The 24479-nt window shown below is 47.6% G+C and overlaps 1 protein-coding gene across 25 annotated transcripts in view; it reads left to right on the plus strand.

Moving 5' to 3' along the window:
* Nucleotides 1–24479, plus strand: part of DTNB (dystrobrevin beta) — a 242724-nt gene that overhangs the window by 216064 nt on the left and 2181 nt on the right. For 7 of the 25 annotated variants that reach the window (XR_006703731.1, XR_006703732.1, XM_045447520.1 and 4 more), the window contains 4 exons: nt 15593–15752; nt 16583–16672; nt 20751–20804; nt 24268–24302. Coding sequence is in view for 19 of the 25 variants with exons in the window: in XM_045447520.1 (XP_045303476.1) it covers nt 15593–15752; nt 16583–16672; nt 20751–20804; nt 24268–24272 (309 nt within the window). In the remaining 6 variants the exon portion in view is untranslated. Of the gene's footprint in view, nt 1–15592; nt 15753–16582; nt 17588–20750; nt 20805–24267; nt 24303–24479 lie in introns of those variants that run through there. The other 18 variants (XM_045447519.1, XM_045447523.1, XM_045447507.1 and 15 more) reach the window with 8 other exon arrangements.

A 24479-nucleotide genomic window follows, 5' to 3' on the forward strand; every position in this document is an offset into this window, starting at 1 on the left:
GAGAAAATTAATAAGACAATAGGATAAGGAAGCCCTTGGATTTGCCAATCAGGAAGTTACCAGCAACCCTGGAAAGAAAATTTTCAGTAGAGTAGTAGTGTAGATAGCTCTGAAAAATAGGCTTTGTTTTGTCCAGCCGCCACCCTGCTTTGGTTTCAGCCCAAAGGAGAGGGAATTAAATCTTCAATCCTCCTTATTGAATTACATACGAATGGATTGCTCTTGTGATTCAAAGGTCCTTCTCATCAAAACCACTTTTCTGTCTAAACATGTCCATAGACTTTACAAACCTGTTTCCTCATCTGCAAACTTCAGCTTCACAGTCCTTTGATGCTTTCGTCACCTGTACCAGCCAGTATGTTGGGGAAAGGCTAAAGCCAGAAAGGGTCTATAGAAAACCAACTGGGTTCATTAGACTGGTGTCTCCTTTTGTGACTTTCAAATGCACTGGGCTTTTCTTTCAACACCCAGCTCCTTCCTCAGTGTTTCTTCATGCCAGCCTTCTACCTCCTCCTTTCCAGACAAAAGAAAGCATCCTAAGAAAATATCCGCTGCTTCCCTGAAGCCCCCTCCTTTGGTTTATCTCTCGGGCTTCCACAGGAGGAGAGGAATCCCTAGTGCTCTTCCTGGTAGACCTCACCCCAGCATCCTCTCTTGGCGTGGGATTGGATCTATGATCCTTCGCTTGGAGAGCATCTGTAGGCATTTCATCAAAGCCTGATCCTGCACCAGTCTCTTGGGTCTTATAGCTGACCTCGGGCTGGTTCTGATGTTCCATATTAACAATAACGCAACAGTAGGGAGCCTTCTCTCCTAGAGTCCTTAACTGAAATGAACATCTGCTTAGTTTCAGCTACAAGAGGCATGTTATAAAAGGTACACTAGACTTTTTTGCACTCTTCTCCATTTGCTGCCAACCATAGTCTGGCAAGTAGAATTACTGTCATTTGGCATTACCGTATGGATGCCCCGATGCTTTAAAAGAAAGAGAAGGGGAAGGGGAGAGAGGGAGGAAGGGAGGAGGGAGAGAAAAGGAGGAAGACAGAGAGAAAGAGAAGAAAAGAAGAAAGAAAAAGTAGAAGCTTGTTTTATAAAATTAGAGGCAAAGAGAGAGACGGTTAACTGTAGCTAATGTGGTACCTTTAATAAGAAACCACACCAACTCACCACAGCTCTACCAGCTGGCTAACCGTAAATCCTTCAATACTTTTATTATTTTGTATTCTTATTAACTTAAATATATATGTAACATTCACTATTTATTCGTTGCTTTCACATTTCCAATTTCAACTGCCGTATTTAACCAGCTCAGACCTGAGGAAACCAAGAGACAATCTAGGAGACTCTGAGGCCTATAGCCGCCCCCCTCCCCCCACCCCCAGGACATCTTCCAAATGTGCAGAAGAGACAAGAGTTTATTCTTGGGCCCCTTGAAGATCCTAACCTAACCCGAGGCTACTGGTGACCTGCCCTTCCTTCCACAGTGCCTGCCACCTGGGAAAAGAAGATTCTGACTCACCTTCAGCCAGGTTTCTCATCCTCAGCACTGTGGAACTGTGGGCCACATAACTCTGGGGAGTCTGGGGGTGCTGATTTGTGCATTGTAGGGTGTTTAGCAGGACCCTTGACCTCTACCTGGTAAATTCTAGTGATAACCCCCTCCCCAACCCCTAGCAGGTGAAATTACCCCCCAGCTGAGAAGCACTACCCTGAGCTCAGAGAACCTTGCTCTGCGATACAGCCTGAGCCGCCGAGGCATTCTCAGAATCCCTGATTCTGAGGTTTACATGTGGACTGGATGGTGAACGATTCCCAGGCACCTTCCCCGCAAATCAGTCCTCTGGCCATATTTCCTGTCAGCTCCCTGTCTGCACACTGTCTCAGGTTTCTGCTCATCCACGCACTTGTCAAGGTCCAGGCAAGTTTTTCTCCAAAAGCCTGCTTGTGTCTCTCTCCTTCCAGTTCCTACCACCTTTCTTCATTCCAGCCTCCATCATCTGTCACCTGGTCTGTTGGAAGAGCCTCCGCATAAGGGCTCCTTGTGCCCTATCTCTTCCTCCTCAGTCCCTCCTTCACGTTGCCCCAGAGCCAGAGTCCTAAATGCATGGCACTGGCCACGCCATTCTGTCCTCTGGAACCTTCCCCTAGCTCCCTGTGCCGCTGCCCCCAGCAGGGGTCAGTAGGCATTTTATTAAAGGGTTAGACAGTATGGGGCACCTGGCTGACTCAGTGGGTAGAACATGTGGCTCTTGATCTTGGGGTCTTAAATTCAGGCCCCACACTGGGCATCGAGTCTACTTAAAATTCAAAACAAAAAAAAATTTTTTAAAAAGGGTTAGACCGTAAATATTTTATGCTTTGTAAACCAAATCAGAGATATTATGTAGGTACTTATATAACCATTTAAAATGCAACCATTTCAAAATGTGAAAACCATTCTTAGCTCATGGACTGTAAAAAACAGGTGGTGAGCTGGATATGGCCATAGGCTGCCGTTTGCCATCTCCGGCCTAGTAAATAAACTAGGTGACTATTTATTTAAGGCTCGGATGATGGTAGGCCACACTGCTCTTTCCTACCACGTGTCTATGTGCTCCCTATATGCTAGCCCCCCCACACTGCTCCTTACCCCCCGCAGGCAGCCTCCCCTCCCAGGCCAGCTGCCTGTGTTCATGCCCTTTCCTCACCTGGATTGCCCTTCCCGAGCCTTTTCTGCCTATTGAAATTATAGCCCTAAAGATACTCTCAGATGCCACCTCTTCTGTGAAACCTTACCCTGTTCCAGAAGCTCAGAGTTACATTCTCTCGATTCTGTGCTTTTCCTTTGTGCCTCCACTAAGGCATGGATTTCACTCTCCTTTGTATGCTAATTGCATACATGCCTAACAACCCCAGGGGACCGTGAGCCTGCTAACAGTGGACACTTTGCCCCTTTGTGACCCCCAGCACCTTTCAAAGTAGAATAATGGCAGGTGGTCCTCTATTGAGCTGGTGTGTGAAGCATTTTATGTTCATCCACACCAGCCTGTAAAGATATTATCTCCATTTTGCATATGAAGAAACTGAGATGCAGAGAGGTTAAGTAAGTTACCCAGGTTCGTGCTACTAATAAATGGTAAAGCTGACATCCAAACTAGGTCTCCCTAACTGCAAAGCCTGGACTCTAACTGCTGCATTGTGCACAGCAGGGACTCAGCAAAGAATGGTGCTGTTGAATAAGGGTGCCATACCTCACCATGTGAGTTTTGCATACCTATAAGTAGCCTTTAAATTTGACTCATTGGAGTTTAAAATATCCCTGATAGGTTCTGGCTTCTTGCCTGATCACCGATTGAGCTGTCTGAATAAGGACCATGCTCTCCTGGCAGTTCATTCTCTTTTTGTTTCTAATATGCAAGCTGAGTGTTTTGTATTCGTTTTATAGGGATTTTCCCTTCAGTGAGGTCCCTGATCATTTCACCGAGAACTGGCTTTGAAATCCTACAATGAGAACTAAAGGAATACCATTCTCAAATGGAGTCAGACAGACTAGGAGAAACAAACAGAAAGAGGGTAATCTAGTCTTAGAATTTATGAGCTTCCCTATCTGAAAGTTTAAATTTCAACTTCTTTTGATCTTTGGGTTTATGGTGAGTTGTAGTAGGTTGTTCTTTGTCCCTGGAGCTTAGTATGCTTTCCTCCTCCTACTAAGAAAGATAGCTAGACAACTTGCCTCCCACCCCTCGAAGCCTTGAGGTAAGCTTTGTCTTCTGCAGTGTAATTGGACTTGAACATGGACAGAATCTACCCACTGCCAGTACCGAGACCATAAACATCCAGCAGTACCATGGGAGCTGTTTCCTGTCTTATAGCAACTTACCCCATGAGCCACCACAGTGAACAGTGAGTGACAGGCTGTGTGTAAGCCCTGAGTTTCCTGAAGTGATGTGGGAACAAACGGGTGCCAGCCCTCTGCAGGGGGACTGCTGGCGCACTTTTTGGTGGCCCCGTCCTATCCTTCCAACAGACCTACACAGTACGTAAATGTACATTCATGGTATCTGTGGTGGAAAGAAAAGAGAGACATCGTAAAACTCGTCAGCTCTTCTCTCTGGTGTTTAGACACAAAGTTTACCTTGAAAAGCTACACAGCACTTAAGTCACACAGCACCTTTGCTCAGATAGGAAGGTCTCCTGGCGTGCTCTTTCGCTGTTTCTAATTCACCCCGGAGGGAATCACAGCCTGTTTCTTTGCTCACTGCCATGCGCTTGTCTCTCTCGTCTCCTCCACCTCGTTCTCTGCTGTCTGCTTGCTCCCATCCCTGGTGCTAACTGCTAGCGGTCTCAACTGTTGTCGTGTTAGGCACGCAGGACGGGCAGCGCGGCCTCCTGTCTCTCTCCTTTCAGCTGCACATTTGATGTGATGGCTGCATTTTCCAAGCAGAGCCACCCAACACCAGATCGATACAGTATGTGGGGTTTGTTTTACCTTTTCTCAAAGGGAGAAAAATCTGCCCCAAGTCCATTCTTTAGGGGCGCCTGTGTGGCTCGGCCAGTTGAGCATCCAACTCTTGATTTCGGCTCAGGTCATGACGTCCGGGTCATGAGATTGAGCCCGGAATCAGGTTCCAAGCTGAGCACAGGGCCTGCTTGGGATTCTCTCTCTCTCTCTCTCTCTCTCTCTCTTCCTGTCTCTCTCTCTTTCTCTCTCTCTCTCTCAAAGTAAATAAATTGACATTAAAAAAAAAAAAGTCCATTCTTTATACATCCCATTCCTCTATACAGTCAGGGTTACCTTATCTAAATTTCAGACTTGCAGCTCCTTTCTCCCAGGGTTGATTTTTGTGGATTTTGTTGTTGTTGCTGTTTTTCTGAGAGGGCCTCTGAAAATCAGCAGCAAAGAGGCCAGTTTGTTTAATTTAAATACACTGCAGCAAAATGAAGGTAATTGTCCACAAAGGCCATCTGCTCCCTGGCAGGTATCCACGAGTCAGAGAGACAGATGGAGGCTAAAACGCCTCCTTCTGGTACCATGATAACAGCTTAGCTCAGAGTTTCAGGTGGGTCTGTGTTTGTGCAGAGGATACAGTTATCAGGGCTCCATAGAGGGCAGTAACTCAAAATCAGGCTTTTTGCCACAAGCCGCTCCAGGCTCGATTACCTAACTGTAGTGTGTACCAAGGAGATAGGAAAAAATTCATACCTGTCCCATGAAGAAAAAGAAGGGGAGGAAACAGTATTTCTCAAGCCCCTCCTGTGTGCCAAGCACCATGCCAAGGATGCCTGAACACAGCTGAGTGTGGTGCAAATCACCCTTCTGCTAAGGACAGTGCCTTTCTCCCTTTGGGGCCGGCTCTCTCTGCCACAGCCTGTGAGCTCCTGTCTCTGCTCACAGTGTCCTCAGGTCACCTTCTCTGGCATACTGTGTACCTGCTTTGGCTCCAATATTAGATTTGTGTCATAGACAAGAGACTAAGTCATAATCACTGTACTCTCCTTTCGGGTCTCGACTGAAACATGGGTTCCTCCAGGCCTCAGCAACACCGTGCTATGCTTTGGTTTTCTCCTAGCCATATGAGGCCGTTAGAAGACCCGGGTACCAGTCGTAGCCTTCCTACTGATTTATTTGGAACCTTGTGGCCGCTCTAGGCCTCAGTCTCTTCAAATATAAAATGAACGTTGGACTGAAAGAGAGGCTATTTTCTTGGGGTCATGAACATTCTGAAATTGTAAGCATAATCTCTGAGTCCTTTTCTTAGAATGTGATACCCAGTTTTCTCAGGTTTTTAGACTCTTTTGCTAATTTAGAAGAAGTGAAGAGCCAACAGACCAGAGAGCTTCCCAGAATGTATTTCTCGAGCTCTGTATTTCTAGCAGAATTGTTTCTAACTACAAGGGACCTCTGTATTCAGAGAACCTGAGTGACAGGGCATGTATTGTGTTCAGTCATTGGTGACTGGCCTGTGCTGCATTCAAGCCTTTGTTATAGGTCGTATTACAGCAAGATCCCACTGTCCTTGCATCAGGAAACCTTCGAACACCAAGTAGCGTATTGCAGACCTTCCCTAGCTTCCCCAGGCTAACTGCCCCTGTCCTGGCAACTCAAACCCAGAGGCGCAAGATGGTTTTACACCCGCATTGGAGAGTTTATCCCCATCCCCTGGAGCCGCCTGACTAGTTCCTCCACCTTTCCTGATTTCTGTGTGATTCTCAGGTTCCCCATAACTTCAAGGTTCCAACTGCGATGCTGCCCCCAGCCTGCTCCTGTGACCATTTATTCTAGATTCGTTTGCAGTGACTGGAGTGCTTGGCAGTCTCTGTGGGGAGGTCCTGCCTGCCTGAATGTAAAGCCCATCTGCGCGTCTGAGACATGGTGAAATTTCACAACGCAGTGCCCCAGGCAGATTGTAGTGTATCTGTCTGGCCCAGACCTGTCGAGAGGGCAGAGGGTAAACAATCCCTACCCGGGATCGTAGGTAACTGACAGCACGCCCAGAGTGCTGCGCTGCACTGCAAACAGGGTCTCGAACTCTGTGTGCTCTGCGCACTCCAGCTTGTGGGCGTGTAACTAGAAGGGGCTTATTGAAATTCTGTGCGTCTTGAGCTAGAATCATCCTTGTTGCAGTCACCTGCTCCCTGCACCTCCATAGAGGCTCTGTGTGCATGAAGCTAAACGGACAGCATCTCTGGTACTCACCGTACTGGTGAGAAGGGTATGTTCGGGGGCGCCTGGGTGGCTCAGTCGGTTAAGCATCCGACTTCAGCTCAGGTCATGATCTCACAGTTCGTGAGTTCGAGCCCCCCGTCGGGCTGTGTGCTGACAGCTCGGAGCCTGGAGCCTTCTTCGGATTCTGTGTCTCCCTCTCTCTGACCCTCCCCTGCTCATGCTGTCTCTCTGTGTCTCAAAAATAAGTAAAACATTAAAAAAAATTAAAAAAAAAAAAAAAAGAAAGGTATGTTCGGTATAGAACGTGCCGTTATCTGACCCTGAGATGGCTGCCGGGAACCCTCAGAAGATCCTTCACCGACGGCCTCTTTGTGACTGGAGCAAAGCCGTGATTACTTGACATCACTGAGATGACGTGACTTGGCCAAAGGCATAGAACCATAGAATTTTAAATCAGAAAAATACTTCAGAGATCATCTGCTTGATGCCACTCAGTTTACAAATGAGAAGACTGAGCCCCAGAAAATTAAAAAGCAGGTGCTGTACGGTCAAAAGAAAACCCCAGGTCTCCCGACTTGCAGGCCATGCCCTTCCCACTGAATCACACCTCCTCTTTGTGTGTCTACCCCAGAGTGGTGGAGAGAGCTAGGATTCCATCTCAGAGCCTGCAACTTCTCCCTCCTCTTCTGAGTCTTTGAATTGGCAGCAAAGAATCGTCTCTAAGGCCTGTGATTATTGACAAAGCAAAGAGGTTGGGACTTCGGCATCAGGACAGGCTCATTTACTCAGGGACTTAGACACATTCTCTGATCGGGTAAAATGTTTTTTGATTATATATCCTTGCGTCTGTTCTCATTCACAGTCCTCTTTCCCTGAGTCTCTGGGCTTGATCTCTCATGTTCCACAACCTTCCCTCCCATTCCTTCTCCATCAAATGTCCTTCAGATGGGACTGACCCAATAATGTATCAAGAAGAAAATCAACCTGAGAATATGAGTTACCTGTTGCTGTATCACAACTTACCCCGAAACCTAGTGGCTTTGTGGAATAAATATTTATTACTTCACAGCTTCTATGGGCCCGGAGTCCAGATGCTGGTCCTCACAAGCTGAGGGTCAGGGTCTCTCACAAGGGCTACAGGCATCTCAAGGCTCAACTACTCACATGTTGTTGGCAGGATTCTTCGTGGGCTGCCGGACTGAAGGCCTCAGTTCAAGCCAGCTGGTGGCTGGAAGCCGCCTCAGTTCCTTGTCATGTGAGCCTCTCCACAGGGTGGCTCACAAGATCGCAGCTGGCTTCATTAGACTGAACAAACAAGAGAGAGAAAGAGTGTATGGGCAAGACCTAAGTCACAGTCTTTTATAACCTGATCTCAGAAGTGACATCCCATTCTCCTGACTCAGTAGCAGCAGTCACTATGCCCAGACCACATTCAAGGAGAGGGGATTACACAGGAGTGTGACAGCAGGGAGCAAGGTCATTGGGAGGCTTCGCAGAGGTCTGCCCACCAACTACATTTACTCATCTAGTTAAGTATGTCACACAAAGCTTTATTGATGACTGATAGATTTAGTGCTCCCTGGAGATTACTGCCTGCTCTGGCTCCATTCCCACTTTCCATTACTGAAGAAAAAGGGTCAGAAACTTGATATACCTCATTGTCATTTAACAAACATTTATTAAGCATTTACATGTGCTAAGCACAATGGTAAGGAAGATAAAATTTGAGAGGTGAGGTTAATGCTGTCAGAGTTCTAGGGAGCATGTCAGGAATCTGACCCTAGAGGAGGTGACCATGAAGCAAATGCCCCGAGGGGCAGCAGGAGCTAATCTGACCACACTGGGGGTGGAGAGCTTCTGACCAGGGGACGACAGGCAGGGAGGCCTGCAGGCAGGGGAGAGCAAGCCTTTCTGTAGATGCAGCACCTGTCGCCCATCCTGCTTCTTTATGTCTAAACCACCCAGTGGCAGCCATGGGCATGCCTGCACCCATGTGTACCTCCTCCAAGACCAACCCCAGTCTCTAGACCTTCCCGAAGCCGTGGCCTCGGGCCTCGGGCCTGACTTGAAGTATGTGTGTATCGATTGGCTGTGGTTTGTGCCTCTCCCGGAGCAGTTGGGATTTACTGACCTACCAGGATGCCAAACTGGTGTTGCTCTGCTGGAGCCTGAATTCACACAGGGCTCTTGATGGTTCCATCCCAGCATTGTTGTAATCCAACGTGACCCTAAAGCCAAGGGCTGGTGCTTGAGATTCACTGGGGAGAATCGTGCCTTCCCAGCAGTCTTCATTTTTCTCTTTCTACTGCTCTGAACAAAGACAACTTCTGAAGCCTGTTTTTTATCTTCCTCGGAAGGCATGTCCTGGGCACTGATCCCAGGAAGAGGGCTTGATTATTTCCAAGCCAATGGTGGGCAATAGGTTTCATTTTCTGATCCTAGAGTTTTAGCCACATGTGGCTTTAGCTAGAGTTTTAGCTACATGTGGCTGGCCACCTCGTGCATCCCTTTTGCCTCATCCCCCATCATCATTTTCCTATTAAAATGCTTTCAGAGGTTCGGTTTCATGTTCTTAAAAAGCAACCTAGTTGCTCATCTTGGGTTTTGCGACTCTGACATTCAGTCCTCAGGCAGCGGTGCCTGGCCCAGATCACACTGAGGGAGATTTAGGGAATACTTGTGTGCTTAATGCTGGGTCAGCCCTCTGCGGGGACGACAGACAACTGTCACACAGTGAAGTGCATTTGAATTTCACAAGCCACATAGATACGCAAAAAAGAAATCTTTAGCTGGACTTCATCCCTCTTGAGTGCTTGCTGTCTGAGCTGGACACAGTCTGGGCATCTCCAGGCAAACTCTGAAGCCAGTCATCCCAGATTCTGGCACCGAGATGGGTGCTGTGCCCTGGGGACTATGCTGAGTGCTGTGGCATCAGGGGAGGGGTGTCCGCGGCTCCAACTCCATGTGTGGTGAGGCAGCCCGGTCCTTTGCTTGTGGCCAAGCCTGGTTCTTCCAGACAGCACTCCTCACTCCCTGGCCGAGGCAGCCGAATTCATAGGCTCCCCCGGCAGCCAGGATGCACACGTGATCTCTGTTAGGCTCTAACTCTTCCGTGACTGAGAGACCACTTCAGGCTCGTTGCCTCTGCAGCTGGGAAACCATGGGCTACAGGGGTGCATGGGGTCCTTCCTTGATGCTGTCTGAGAAACCCAGGCATTGATCTTCCTTCCGTGCCCCTCAGCCCTTGGAAGCCCAAGAGAAGTTGGGGCTTGGCCCGGGTCCACCACGTCTGCAATCTCCTGCATCCCACACTGTGCTGGCTCATAGGACTTCCCTGCAAGGGACACACCACTGCATCAGACTTTCTTGCTTTTCTGCACATTCTCTTACCTCTCTCCCAGCTTCATTATCTCACTTGGATTGGGGCTGGAACTGCTGGATCTGGCTGTTCATAAGCACTTTCCAAACCAGAGTTAATTGTATACTTTATTATTTGTCCCCTCCCCCCCAAAAATGGCCAAAAGTCGGGGATGATGGTAATTATAGGGTAAAAGACAGAGGTGATTCCCCAGGATACAGTGATTAATATGTGATAATGATTTATATTAATACAATGATTAATGTGTTATCCAACCAAAACGGGATTCCTGAGTTGTTTATAAACTAGTTGGGAAGAAAAAATATATACCCTGAAAAAAAAAAATGATAATACATGTTTCATGTACGCTGACAAAAATAAAATATTTCACAAGATAGAACATGTTTAATTGTCAGAGGAAAATTATTATAAAAGTTAAACAGCAAAAAATAGCAAAAAGAGATTTCATAGTATTTCCTTGAATGGATAAACCACATTCTGTTAATCTATTCACCAGTCAGTGAACTTTTGGCTATTTCCTCTTTTGGCCTACCAGACCATAGCTACTGAACATTTGTGTCTGAGTTTTGGGTGGACATATGTTTGCGTTTCTCTTGGACACATACACAGGAGTCAGACTGCAGGGTTATATGGTAAGTTTATGTTTACCATTTTAAGAAACTGCTTACCTGTTTTCCAGAGTAGTGTACCATTTTATGGTCCCATCAGCAACATACAAGCGTTTCGGTTTTCTCATGTCCTTGTTTGTCTTTTTGATTATAGCTCTTTCAGTAGGTAAGTGGTATCTCATTGTAATTTCAGTTCTCATTTCCCTATTGATTACTTATGTTGAGCATTTTTCATGTGATTGTTGCCCATTTGTACATCTTCTTCAGTAGAATGTCTGTTCAAGTCTTTCCCTGTTTTGTAATTGGGTTGTTTGTTTTCTTATTATTCAGCTGTAAGAGTTCTTTCTATGTTCTGGACACAAGTTTCTTTTTTATTTTTTTAGTTTATTCTTGGTGTTTTTTTCCATTTCTGCTTTACTGATATACAAACTTGTAAGATATTTTTTTTAATGTTTATTTTTGAGAGAGAGAGAGAGTGAGCACAGGGGAGGGGCAGAGATAGAGGGAGACATGGAATCCAAAGCAAGCTCCAGGCTCTGAGCTGTCAGCACAGAACCCGACGTGGGGCTTGAACCCACGAACTGTGAGATCATGACCTGAGCCAAAGTCAGACACCCAACTGACTGAGCCTCCTAGGCGCCCTGTCGTTTTCATTTTCTTTTAATTTTTTGAAGAACCTCTACTCTGTTTTCTCCAGTGGCTGTACCGATTTACATTCCCACCAATAGTACACAGGGGTTCCCTTTTTTCCATGTCTTCACAGTACTTATCTCTTACCTTTTTGATAATCATCCTAACAAGTGTGAAGTGATACCTCATTGTGGTTTTGATTTGCATTTCCCTGGCTACCTTTTCATATACATATTGGCCATTTGTATGTCTTCTTTGGAAAAATATTTGGTTCCTCAGTCCATTTTTTTAAATTATTTTTCTAAACAAAATGTTCATTTATTTTGAGAGAGAGAAAGAGTGAGAGAACTTGAGTGTGAACAGGGGAGGGGCAGCAAGAGTGGGAGAGAAAGAATCCCAAGCAGACTCCTCACTGTCGCCACAGAGCCCGACACAGTCTCGATCCCACCAACTGTGAGATCATGACCTGAGCCGAAATCGAGAACTGGACACTTAACCACCTAAAGCACCCAAGCACCCCTGCCTTAGTCCATTTTTTAATTAGATTGGGTTTTTAGTTTTGTTTTGTTTTGTTGCTGTTGGGTTGAATGAATTCATTATATATTTTGGATATTAACTCCTTATCATATATATGATTGTAAATATTTTGTCCCATTTAGTAAGTTGCCTCTCCATTTTGTTTTGTTTTGTTGTTTTTTAAATTTTTAAACATTTATTTATTATTGAGAGACAGAGCACGAGTGGGGGAGGGGCAGAGAGGGAGACACAGAATCTGAAGCAGGCTCCAGGCTCTGAGCTGTCAGCACAGAGCCCGACGCGGGGCTTGAACTCACAAACCGCAAGATCATGACCTGAGCCAAAGTCGGACGCTTAACCAACTGAGCCACCCAGGTGCCCCGACCTCTTCATTTTGATGATGGTTTCCTTGCTGTACAGAACCTTTTTACTTTTGATGTGGTTCCACTTGTTTATTTTTGCTTTTGTTGCCTTTGCTTTTGGTGTCATATTCAAAAAAATCATTGCAAAGACCCACAAGTTCTTTATCAGATATAATTTGCAAATATGTTTTCCCAGTCTGTGACTTATCTTTTTTATTTTTTCTAGTGGTGTCTTTTTTATAATATTTTTATTGAGATAAAATTCACATACCATACAGTTCACCATTTTAAAGTCTATAATGCAGTGGTTTTTAATACATTCACAGAATTGTGCAACCATCACCACAATTGGCTTTAGAACAATTCATCACCCACTGAAAGGACCCCACATCCATTAGCACTCACTCCTCATTCCTCCCAAGTCCCCAGCCCCAGGCAGCCACCAATCTACTCTCTGTCCCTATGGGTTTGCCTGTTGTGGACATTTCATATAAATGCAATCAAACAATATTCTGTCTTTTGTAACTGGCTTATTTCACTTAGCATAATATCTTCAGGGTTTGTCCACGTTGTAACATGTATCAGTACTTATTCCTTTACTTGCCGAATCATATTCCATTGACCCTTGAACAATGGTGGGGGCCTTAGGGGTACTGACCTCCTGCACAGTTAAATATCTGTGTATAACTTTTGACTCCCCCCAAACTTAACTACCAACAGCCTACTGTTGATCCATATGTTACCCATGACATAATCAGTTAACACATATTTTGTATGTTATATATATGTATTCTTACAAAAAGAGAGTTAGAGAAAAGAAAATGTCATGAAGAAAATCATAAAGAAAATACATTTATAATGCTGTGCTGTATTTATCAAAAAAAAAAAATTGGGGTGCCTGGGTGGCACAGTTGGTTAACATCCAAACTGTTGATATCAGCTCAGGTTGTGACCTCATGGCTGTTGAGATCGAGCCCCACGTCAGGCTCTGTGCTGAGCGTGGAGCCTACTTGGGATTCTCTCTGTCCCTCTCTCTCTCTCTCTGCTCCACACCCACTCAACATGTACTCTCTCTCTCAAAATTAAATACGGTTTTTTAAAAATCCACATATAAGTGGAGCCGTGCAGATTAAACCCATATTGTTCAAGGGTCGGCTGCATTCCACATTTTATTTAAATCATTCATCAGTTGGTAGACCCTTGGATTGTTCCCACTTTTCACCTCTTATGTGTAATGCTGCCATGAAAACTTGTGTACAGATTTTTGTGCAGACCTGTGTTTTCATTCCTCTCAGGTATATACACGAGACGTGGAATTGCTGGGTCGCGTGGCACTGTGTTTAATCTTTTGAGGAACTGTCAGGCTCTTCTCTAAAGCAGCAGGAATGCAACATCTTCCGTTCTTGCCAGCAGCGTGCAAAGGTTCCAACTAAGCTGCATCCTTGTTAACACTTGTTATTGTCCACCTTGTTGATTGTAGCCATCCTAATGGATGTGAAGTGGTGTTTCATTGTGGTTTTGATCTGCATCTCCCTAATGGTTTATAATGTTGAGCATCTTTTCAGGTGCTTATTGGACATTTGTATGTCTTCTTTGGCGAAGCGTCTATTCAGGCCCTTCGCCCATTTTTAAATTAGGTTACTTGTCCTTTTGTTATTGAGTGTAAGTTTTCTTTCTGATTCTAGATAGAAGCCCCTGATCTGATAGATGATTTGTAAAAATCTTCTCCCATTCTGTGAAGTGTCTTATTACCTTCTTAAAGGTGTCCTTTGAAAAAAGTTTTTAATTTTCATGAAATCCAATTTATCATTTTATTTTGTAGTTTATGTTTTAGGTGTCATATCTAAAAAGTCATTGCTTAACCTTTTCTTCTAAAAGTCTCCTGGGTTTCATGACCCATTTTGAATTAGTTTTGATATACAATGTGAGGTAAGGGTCTGAGTTCCTATCATTTGTATCATGGAAAGATCTCAGAAAGTATGCTAAGTGATAAAAGCAAATTGCAAAATGATATGCACAGTATGATACCATTGATGCAAAATTTTAAAGTATGAAATAGCATACATTATTCATAGTTATATAGGTACACATAGGAAAAAGAATTCACCCCAAAATCTTTGATGATTGTTGCCTCTGAAGGGATGAGAGGAGAGACTGGGACTGGACACTAATAGGTCTTCAGACTTCTCTGCGGCGTTTCTAAGTTGAAATGAATTTGACAAACTATGAACAGTTTGCAATGTGGGTGTTTATCATGTTATGCTTTTTAGCTTTCTGTATATTTTAAATTTCTCAAATTAAAACACACACACATACGCTCACACAAACCAAAGGGTTAGAGAACAGACTGTTTCTTTATGGCACCACTCGCACGCCGGCCGAAGCGCTAAGGTGAGGCTTTGTGCTCGGAGCCCGTCGGCGTGTTTGGGGCAGATTCTGTCGTGCGGGGTGTTTCTGAGCTAGATCCCCAAAAGATAAATCTCTTCATTTGAACTCATTTGCCCACTTTGGCTTCTGTTTTCCCAGTTTTGCTTCCACAGAAAACCTGCCCCGTGTCACACCCAGTGTCCCTTGTTCTAAAGAGCAGCATCGGGGCCCAAATCTCAGTGAGCTTCCTTTAACTAGAATTTTTAAATGTGATCCCCTTGCTCCAAGCTTCCTCCGAAACTGTACCGGAGCCTTCACAGGGAAAGTTCGGCTTCCACCAGGTGTGTGTCCGTCCTCACCTGGTCCCCATGGAATGGCCCCAACAGCCTCACTGTGTGCTTTTGGCAAGTGCGGCGACTCGGCCCCTGGGAAGCAGCCTGTAGCGGAGCCCGGACACGCGCTCAGGAGCATGATCCCCTCGGGCTGGGAGTTCAGAGGTGCCGGGTGCCCGCCATTGCCCTGGGAGTGGAAGGGGCTCTTCCGGCATCTCCGTGAGCTGTGTTGGCCTGACACAAAGCTCTTCCGCTTCCCTTTGTGTTTTTCTACCATAAAATGGGCACAAGAACATACACCCTTTCTATTCATTCACAAGTTATTGTGAGGGTCAAGTGAGGTCATGTCCGTAAATGTGTTTGCAAACAAAAAAGAAAGATGTTTGTGTATCATTTTCCAACTGTGTGGCCCCAGCCCCTCTCAGATCCTGGACCCAGCTACTCTGCTCAGGCTGTCTGCCTGCGAGGACCCCCTCTCCATGCTAGCCTCTGCTTTTCCTCCCACTTTTAGTCCAGTCTAATGGGATTCTCTCTCCTTCTCCCGCCCCCACCTTCCTTCCTTTTTTCCTTTTCTTCCTCTCTGCAGTCCTGGAGGCAGCCTGACTCCTTCCTTTCAAATGTGATCACGCAGTGCACTGGCCCACTGAACTGAGCTCTCGGCTGGCTTAGACTGACTGAGTAGAAGGACTTTCTCCTTCCTCAAAGAGGTAAGATACCTGAGGTAACACGTTTCATCTCTCTGATTCTCCCAGGCTCAGGCCACAGGATCACCACATACATCCCCCACTCACGGAGGCGGCCGCCCGATGCCCATGCCTGTCCGCTCAACGTCTGCTGGCTCCACCCCCACCCACTGTCCGCAAGACCCACTGAGCGGAGTCGGGGGAGACATGCAGGAGGCCTTTGCACAAGGTGAGATTTGGGAGCAGAGCTCACTGGAGAGCTAGAGGGGTTTGGAAATGTGAATGAGATTCCTACTGAGATTTTTCCAGTTTCTTTTGTGGGCTTAGCTTTAAACGATCAGATTTTCATATACAGTATAAATAAGTCAAGTGCTGGTCCCTTCTCATTTAGATGGGCTGGTCTCCCAACGGGAGGTCTCCAGGCTTCGTATGTTTGTGAAGAGCAGGCCTCCGGGGCTTCTGTGCTTTTTTTTCCCCCGGGTTACAGGAAGTGCCTTGTCCTTTGGGCTTTGCCTCCTCTGGAGGAATTGGGTGGTGTCATTCCTGGAGTCATGCTTTGCCTGGAAACTCTTTAGAGCAACTAAGAGAAGGAAGAGTGGAGCTCTAAATAGGGCCTTGCTGAAGGCACACTCAGCACAGGATCACTACAACTGTCTGAGAGGCTAGCGACCAGCCGTGTCGTATAGTTGGGGGAAGACGCCGTGGCTAAGGAAGTCCTGTCAGGGAGACAAAGTACTGCCTGGTGGAGCTGGTGGAGAGTAAAGTCCTACATCAGGCCAACGAGCCTGGAATCCGACTCTCATTCTGGAATCCAACTCCCTTGATCGTGGCTGAGAAGCGTGCCGCTGACAGGTTCCTACTCCTCAGGTGGAAAAGAAGAGGGAGGAGAAGGAGGACTTGGGTGCCTCGTGCCCCTGATGTGCCCGGGAGCGGGTGGAGATGCCCCGTCTCCCCTAGGTGCCCTGCACCGCGTCTAGGGCCTGGCAGACCGAGGCGTGCGCTCGGCTCTTTCTCCACGCCCGCCCACCTGCCATCGCCGTCTGCTCTGACTGTCCTCAGGTACGAGGAGAAACCTCCGCAGTGACCTGCTGGTGGCCGCTGATTCCATCACCAACACCATGTCATCCCTGGTGAAGGAGCTCCACTCAGGTGAAGCCCAGAGCTCCTGCCCGGCCTCACGCGCCCCTTTCCATCCCCCCGCCCTCCTCACGTCCTCGCCACGTGGTAAAACATCATCATGTAGCACACGCCACCTCAGTTCACCACTCAGCCTTTTTGCCTTCTAGGAACACACTGGACGTCTTGGCCCAGGGAGCCTCTCTGCCACACGTGATCACACAGAGATGCTGACACGTTATGTTTCTCTCAAGAATGCTCCTTGCAGGACAGACCCAATCCAGACTTTAAAGAAGTTCAGAGCCCCACGCACACACAGTTAGCCCCTTCCCTGCTTCATTCGTCCTCCACCGGCTCTCCGTCCACAGCCTCTCTCCCCCCAGGGCTGCGCGACCGCCTCGTTCTGAGGCTTTCCTGGAAGACTGGAACTGAATCAGCCACAAAAGCTTCTGGACTTTCTCCCAGTTGCCTTTCTGCTCTCTCCTATTTGATTTGGTTTTGAAACCCTATTCTCTCCTTTTGTCCACGACTAGGCTCTGATTTCATATGACGTTTGTGACCTGAGTCTGTTGCTTCTTCGCTCCTCTGTCCAGTCTTCCCTGTGGCTCCTTCCTCAGTCTCTCCATCACTTAGCTATTTCACTGATTTTCCAGACACCCTTACCTCATTGTTCCTCTTACATAAAACCCATGAAAGAGAGAAATAATAAAAGGCCATTCCCCTATCGTCATATTTTCAAGACTCCCCAAGACTCTCTTCATTTTATAACTGCCAGGTATTTACTAATCGGTTTAGAGTAATCAGATTCCCATGTTCCGTATTAAACACGTAGGTTCCCTTCCTGAGCACTACATATGGCCCTCCTTTGTTCTTTTCACCTAATATAATGCTTTTGAATATGTTGAAGTCACTTAACAAGGTTATTAAATAAAAATATAAAGCAGTGTTTCCATGGACTGTTCAAACACATCCACTGAAATCATCAGTCCAGGCTCTTAGGGAAGGGAAGCCTTGGGTATTTCTTCAGACCTTTGAAGGAGAAAGCATACACCTTTAGTGTTGTCATGGGTCTGGCCCATGGCTTCACTCTCAAATCTGCCTGATTCCACTTAGAAGAGAGTAAGCGTATGGCCTAGGTTGTTTTTTTCAATGCAATTAAGATGCCAGTTCTCCCGTGGAGGGGGTGTGAAGGTGACAGAGTCTCCATTCTGGTCCCATTCCTCAATCCTCAGAAGCACTGCCCCCTCTTTATTGTATGATAAACACACATAAATACAAGAGGTGACTGCCTTTGACATGACTTCACGGGTGATTAGAGAGTCCCTTCCCTAATAGAACTTCCCACAGATGCCAGAAATCCCACTTTTTGAAAGAATTTCAGGCCATGGACGTTAATCACACTGTGCCTTGTGACTACTTACTAGGGTTTGGGCAAAATCAGTGGCTCATGAGCTCATCACACTAGATGAGAGGTAACCGGACACCATGAAACACACGGCACACAGAGACCAAATAGCTCCACAAAACTAACAGGTCACAAGGATACCCAGCAATCTCTTATGGTAGGAAAGGGTGGTATTTATTTATTTTTTTTCAACGTTTTTTTTTTTTTTTTTGGGGGGGCTGGGGGGGAACAGAGAGAGACAGAGCATGAACAGGGGAGGGGCAGGGAGACACAGAATCGGAAACAGGCTCCAGGCTCTGAGCCATCAGCCCAGAGCCTGACGCGGGGCTCGAACTCACGGACCGCGAGATCGTGACCTGACCGAAGTCGGACGCTTAACCGACTGTGCCACCCGGGCGCCCCAAAGGGTGGTTTTAACAAAATGATGTGATATATTTGGAAGGCGCCTTAGAGAGCGTGTCGTCTAGTCCCCTTCAGAAATGCAGTGAGTGATTATCAGAAGAGTGATTTGCTTGAAGGGGTGAAGCTGGTCCTAGAACTTAGGTCTGAAGAACCTGAAGCCAGGGCTCTTCCCACCACAGAGCCCTTCCGTCCACACGGGACAGGATGTCAGATTCACAGCCCCACGAGGGCCCCTTTCACTAACTCTGTTCCCTCCCAAGCCCTGAAGTCCACAGGTAGATGTGGACTAAGTCCACACATGACAGCACCTTTACAAAATTCAGAAACAGATTCCCTTTACATGCGAGCTGCCAGTTTCTCAGTGAATGGAAGAGGCTGGCCCAACACCCACACACGTTTACTGTCACCACCAAGAGTTTTGTTAGGATGAGGTGAGATGTTCAGATTGTCTCTACGTATTTTCCATACCATGTGAGCATACTGTTTATAGGTGTAGCTTGTCCTCCTCATCTTTTTCAAAATACTTTCACAAATAGTAGAATCTAAAGGTTGGAAAACATCTTAGAAGTCATCTAATCCAGGTTGCTGCCCAATGTAAAAGTCCTGTTTGAATATTTCCAGTGAGCTCATTCATGACCAGCTCTCATCATGAGGAAGTTCTTTCTTATCAGGGAGCCAAAATTTGCCTCTCTATAAGCAGTTTATCCTCATTCCACCCTCTGAAGCCACCCAGAGTAAGTTCAGTCCTTCCTACTCCTATTAATTTGGCCTTTCAAGTGTTTGACAACAGGTAACATGGCTGTCCCTACGCCTTCTCTTTAGGTGGCTGTTCGATGTTCCTTCAGCCATTCTTTTTTTGAGAGAGAGAGAGAGAGAGAGAGCAAGCAGGGGAGGGGCAGAGAGAGGGAAAGAGAGAATACCAGGCAGGCTCCGCGCTGTCAGCACAGAGCCCGACAAGGAGCTCGATCTCACAAAACGTGACCTCATATGACTTGAGCTGAAATGGAGAGACTGAAACGTAACAGACCGAGCCACCCAAGGCGCCCCTCCTTCAGCCATTCTTAATGTGATGTGGTTTTCACTTCACCATTTTGCTTGCCAACACTGGGATATGGTCGAGGGTTTCAAGGCCCCAATTCAAAATGAGCTCCCAGAGCTGAGCACACTCCTCCCTATCACGGGGGATGTGCTCCCTGCAGAGCCCAGCTCGCTGCTGGCTCTGTTGCTGGCTTCCCTGCTGACTGCGCTGGGGGTGACACCTCTTCTCCATGCCTGCTTTCGCTCAGGGAGGCTCCAGGGAAAGCACCCTTTGAGGACGTTAGCTTTTAACACACAGCCACTTTGCTGTTCAGTCATTTTAAGTTTGTTAACAGCCAAAAGTTCTAGTTTGGGGTGGTTTTTTTCTTTTAAAAAAAAAAATTTAAGTTTATTTATTTATTTATTTATTTTGAGAGAGACAGACAGTGTGAGTGGCAGAGGGGAAGGGAGAAAGGGAGAGAGAGAATCCCAAGCAGACACCATACTGTTTGCACAGAGCCTGACGTGGAGCTCAAACTCACCAAACTGGAAGAGCATGACCTGAGCAGAAACCAGGAGTCCGACCGAGCCACCCAGGCGCCCCCTTTTGGTGGTTTTTTCTTTTTTCTATTAAAAAAAATTTTTTTTTAATGTTTTATTTTATTTTTGAGAGAGAGGCAGACAGAGCACAAGCGGGGGAGGGGTAGAGAAAGAGGGAGACAGAATCTGAAGCAGGCTTCAGGGTCCAAGCTGTCAGCACAGAGCCCAGCACGGGGCTTAAACTCATGAACGAGAGATCATGACCTGAGCCAAAGTTGGAAGCTTAACCGACTGAGCCGCCCAGGCACCCCTGGTTGTTTTTTCTCAACAGAAGCCAGTGTTAATCTAGGTATTCTCCCACCATGAATTTTTATGGTTGCTTTCTTGAACCTGAATGCAAGGTATTAGATGTATCCCTAGTGGGTGTCGTCACCTTAGGGAAAGCGGGCATGGAGAAGAGGCAGCCACCCCCGACCTAGTCACCAGGGAAGCCAGCAACTGAACCAGCAGCAAGGTGAGCGACCTCAGCTGTGCTGCCCCTAAGGGCGTAGGGCTTATGGGTAAACAGCGCTAGGGTGTGCACCACGCAGGGCGCGTACTAGGTGAGCGTCAGCACCCCTGCAGGCCTGGGACCGTGAGCCTTTAGCTAGGGCTTCGTCCCAAACCTTCTGAGTTACCGCCTTCACCCTCCCTCTATGCTTGTGCTGTGCTGAAGGGTCACTGGCCTCCTTGGACTTGTTTTCACAGCAGAGGAAGGTGCAGAGGAAGAAGAAAAGAAGATGCAAAGTGGGAAAGAAAGAGGTAAAGGCAGCTCACAGGACCCCTAGTTTGAGTGGGAGGCAGAGCTGGACAGCCCCTGAGGGAAACTCCCCTCCCTTTTGTTTCTGCTTGCCTTCCTGCCGCCCCTTCCCCTAAAGCTTTCCAACCCCCACAGTTCCTTCTGCCTACTTTTCCCAACCGACCATCAAGGTTTGCCCTGGAGGTGGCGGTGTCAGGCGATCAAGAAAAGCCTCCTGATTTCCAGATACTGTGATAGATGGTTCGGATATAGGAAGTAGATACCAGCAGAGCACAGAACATGACCCTTTGCCTCCAGGAGTTTATAATCTAGTCAGAAAGGCAAGACAGAGATATGCAGAATAAATAGGAGATAAAATGAAGTAGCAGGAAAAGTTAATCATCAAACTTTGAGTGTGTGATTATAAATACAAGAAACATTTCTGAAAAGGAAGTGATTCTTGTGGGCAGAATAGCCAAATGGTTTTCTGGCCTCGATGGAAGAATTAAAAGCAATAAAGAAAGGTATCAGCAAAGGACAGTAATGCCTTCCTCATTTTCTTGTATAGAAAACTTGCTTAATAACTTGTTATGAACAAGGAGCTGTGCTAAATGATGTCCACGTATTATCTCATTTGACACTTAACAACCCTGTGAGACACATAACAGTGTCCCTATTTTACCACTGAGAAAATAGGCTCTCAGAAGTATAGATCACGTAGCTGTAAAGCAGCAGAGATTCAGTGTGAACTGGGTCCTTCTGACCCCACTTCACACACTTAATCTTCATGTGTCTGTGCCATGCTGAACAAAAAACATTTGGGAGTTATATGAGCTCTTATTTCGGTCCTATATTAATATGTCTATTTCTGGATTCCTCCAAAACATAAGTTCCACAAGGTAGAGATTTCGGTCTGTTTTGTTCAGGATGTATCCCCAGTGCCCAGAAGAGTGCCTGGCACATAGTGAGGTGTCAGTAAATTCTCACATACAAGGAAGTAAGCCAGGTGATGTACTAGAGAGTGCTTCGTCAGGGACAGAGCGGGAGCGGCCACGAGGAGGCTGGGCTCTGGAAGGTGCGCCCACTCTCTCTACCCCTGCTGAATGCTCTGCACTGAGCACACCCTTCCTGTTTGATTTCACAGGATTTGAGACAGGGCTCAGAGCGGTTCAATAACCTGCACAGATCATAGCTGGCAGAGCCGGGAATCCGCGCCCATGCGGCTGGTAGACGAGGCGAAGTGAGAAAAGTCGTAAGGAAGGGTGGGAAGAAGTGGAGTGGGAGCTGCAGGCGAAGAAGGTGGGAAGGGAAGGGAGGGGGGTGCCTGGGGGTAGGGTCTGCCGTGCTGCTTGCCACGGGGGCTCGCGGGGCAGGAGAGGCAGGCCTTCAGAGTTTGCCACCAGACTCTGAGACTGTCCAGGATCCTGGGCGGAGTGGAGAAGCGGAGTCCAGGTGCCACAGTCCCCTAGGGAGTCAGTGAGGCAGTGGACGGCAACTGTGCGGGATTGAGGACCACGGCGTATTTGGCATGGCCGCCCAAATGTCAGAAGTCGAGGTCAGCTGTATTTGAGACATCTAGCAGTGCCACAGGGAATGGTAGAGAAGACCCTTTCCTTGCCGAGAGCAGACGAGGGGGAAGGCAGAAGGGTTGTTGTGCAAGAGATGAAGCGGGGAGGAGATGCACAGAGATAAGTTCACACTCCGTAAACACGTGCTCCAGTCACATGCGTGCGCACGCACGCGCGGCGCGCACACACACACACACACACACACACACAACTCATCCAGATCCTAGCGTTCATGTGGTATGTTCTTGGCTGAAGACGTAACATCTGCTGCTTTGGCCTCTCTTCCCATTGACCCTCCCTTCCCAGTAGCTTTTCCCATGGCTTCTCCTCAGCCTCCCTGCATTGTGTGCAGCACACGGAGGGTGGCCCTGACCCCTTGGGCCTTGCCGTGACCATGGACTGCAGCCCTGGTCTTGGTTCAGGGCTGGGTGTGGGCTGCATCTCACACGTGGACGGGCATAGTTCCCCTTGCCTGGTGCCCCCTGGTCTCAGGGCCCTCTGTCTGCACCTGTGTTCTCTGCCAGCATCTCTCCTCTCTGCCCCTCTTGCTGTTAGTGTCTCCCCATCTCTCTTCCAGTGCACACACCAACATTTCTGTCTGTCCCCGTGAGACCTTGTGGGAACACCTGAGTTTCCGTTGCTGTGGCTTTAGGTGCCATCCCAAGGAAAAGAGTGTTAAGAGCCAGGGTGAGACTTGAGTAGGGTTTTAAACAAATGTTTGACTCTTGGCATTGTACATACAGGTCTCAGGATATGTCTTCTTAGCTGAACTGTGGCAGGTATGTGGGTGGAGGTACAAGCCAGGTATTTTTACAGATGGATCTTCCGATGGTCTGCCGTGGTCTAGACATGAGATTTTACTATAGACCAACATGGCGGTAACCGCGGTCACCGAGGCGTTGGAGAAGAGTGACTGTCAACCATAGAGAGAGAGGAGATGTGCTTCTTTGGGGTTGAAGTGATGCTGACCTAACATAAACACAATTTGGTCAGCACCCCACCAGGCAGGCATAGTCTGCTCAGTGCAAAAACCCTAAGAGTCAAATGGGCACTTTTGAAGAATTCGTGACCAAGCCAGACTTCACCAGCACGTTCGCCCCTATCTCAGCCCCCTCACTGCCTTACCCTGGATCTCTGGCTGGCTGCCTTCTGGGGAACGCTTCTGCTCCCCTGGGGTGCCGCACTGACTTCGCGTCCCCTCACTGCTCGCCTGGGGTGTTCAGAGTCCTTGTCGCCAGGACTACACAGATGAAACAGACTGACACGGTGCTTCAGAGCCCGAAATTCATCTCGGCCACTCCAGGGCCTCATGTTACGCTCCTTTGTCCTTCAGAACTGCCTCTCCCAGAACCTGCCACCCATGGTGTTGGGAGCTGTAAATCCAGTTTGCTCGCTCAGAGTATGCTGGTGTATGTCCGGTAGGCTGACAGCAGCGGCCCTCTGTGAATTCTCAGGCTTTTGTGGGTACAGTCGGTGTTCAAGATTTCAGGGGGAGCAGGAGTGATTGAGCATCTCCAAGCAGACACGCCTGCAGGCAGGAAACACCGCCAGTATCGAAATTTAATTCCTTCTCACCTTGGTCACTTTCAGAACCAGATGGGCTGCACCCCCTGATATAACTGCTCCCTAGATTTAGGGTGGCTTCATTTCCATTTTAGTAGTAGTATTTTCCCTCTCCCGAGACACACTTGTTTCTCCATGGTTGTTCTGCGTCCGTTGCAGGTGCTGGTTGTAGGTAGCGTGACTCTCCTGGCCCTTTTCATACTTGGTTGGGAAAAGCCAGCACAGGGGGCAGAGAGGGGAGAGTCAAGTCCAGAAGCCCGTGGGTGCGTGGGCCGGTAGTCCCCGGGGAGAAGATGCAGGCTGGTGAGACACCCCAGGCGTGACTCCGTGTGTTGTTTGTATCCGTGCTGCACAGGTTAGCAGAGGAGCCGGGACAGAGAGGAAGCGCGGGTGAGTACAGTGTTCTCTGCCCTCCCCACGGTCCCTTTCCCTTTGTACCCACGGTCTTCCTTTCCCTCCTCCCTTTCCTTGGTCTCACTTTCCAAGCCAGCCACCCTGAAGGGGAGAGATTCCAGTTAAAGTTTTTCTTAAAGAGCCCAGTTCACCTTTTCGCTTTGCCCCGGCCCC

The sequence above is a fragment of the Leopardus geoffroyi genome, chromosome A3 (genome assembly GCF_018350155.1).
Source record: "Leopardus geoffroyi isolate Oge1 chromosome A3, O.geoffroyi_Oge1_pat1.0, whole genome shotgun sequence".
Taxonomy (NCBI): domain Eukaryota; kingdom Metazoa; phylum Chordata; class Mammalia; order Carnivora; family Felidae; genus Leopardus; species Leopardus geoffroyi.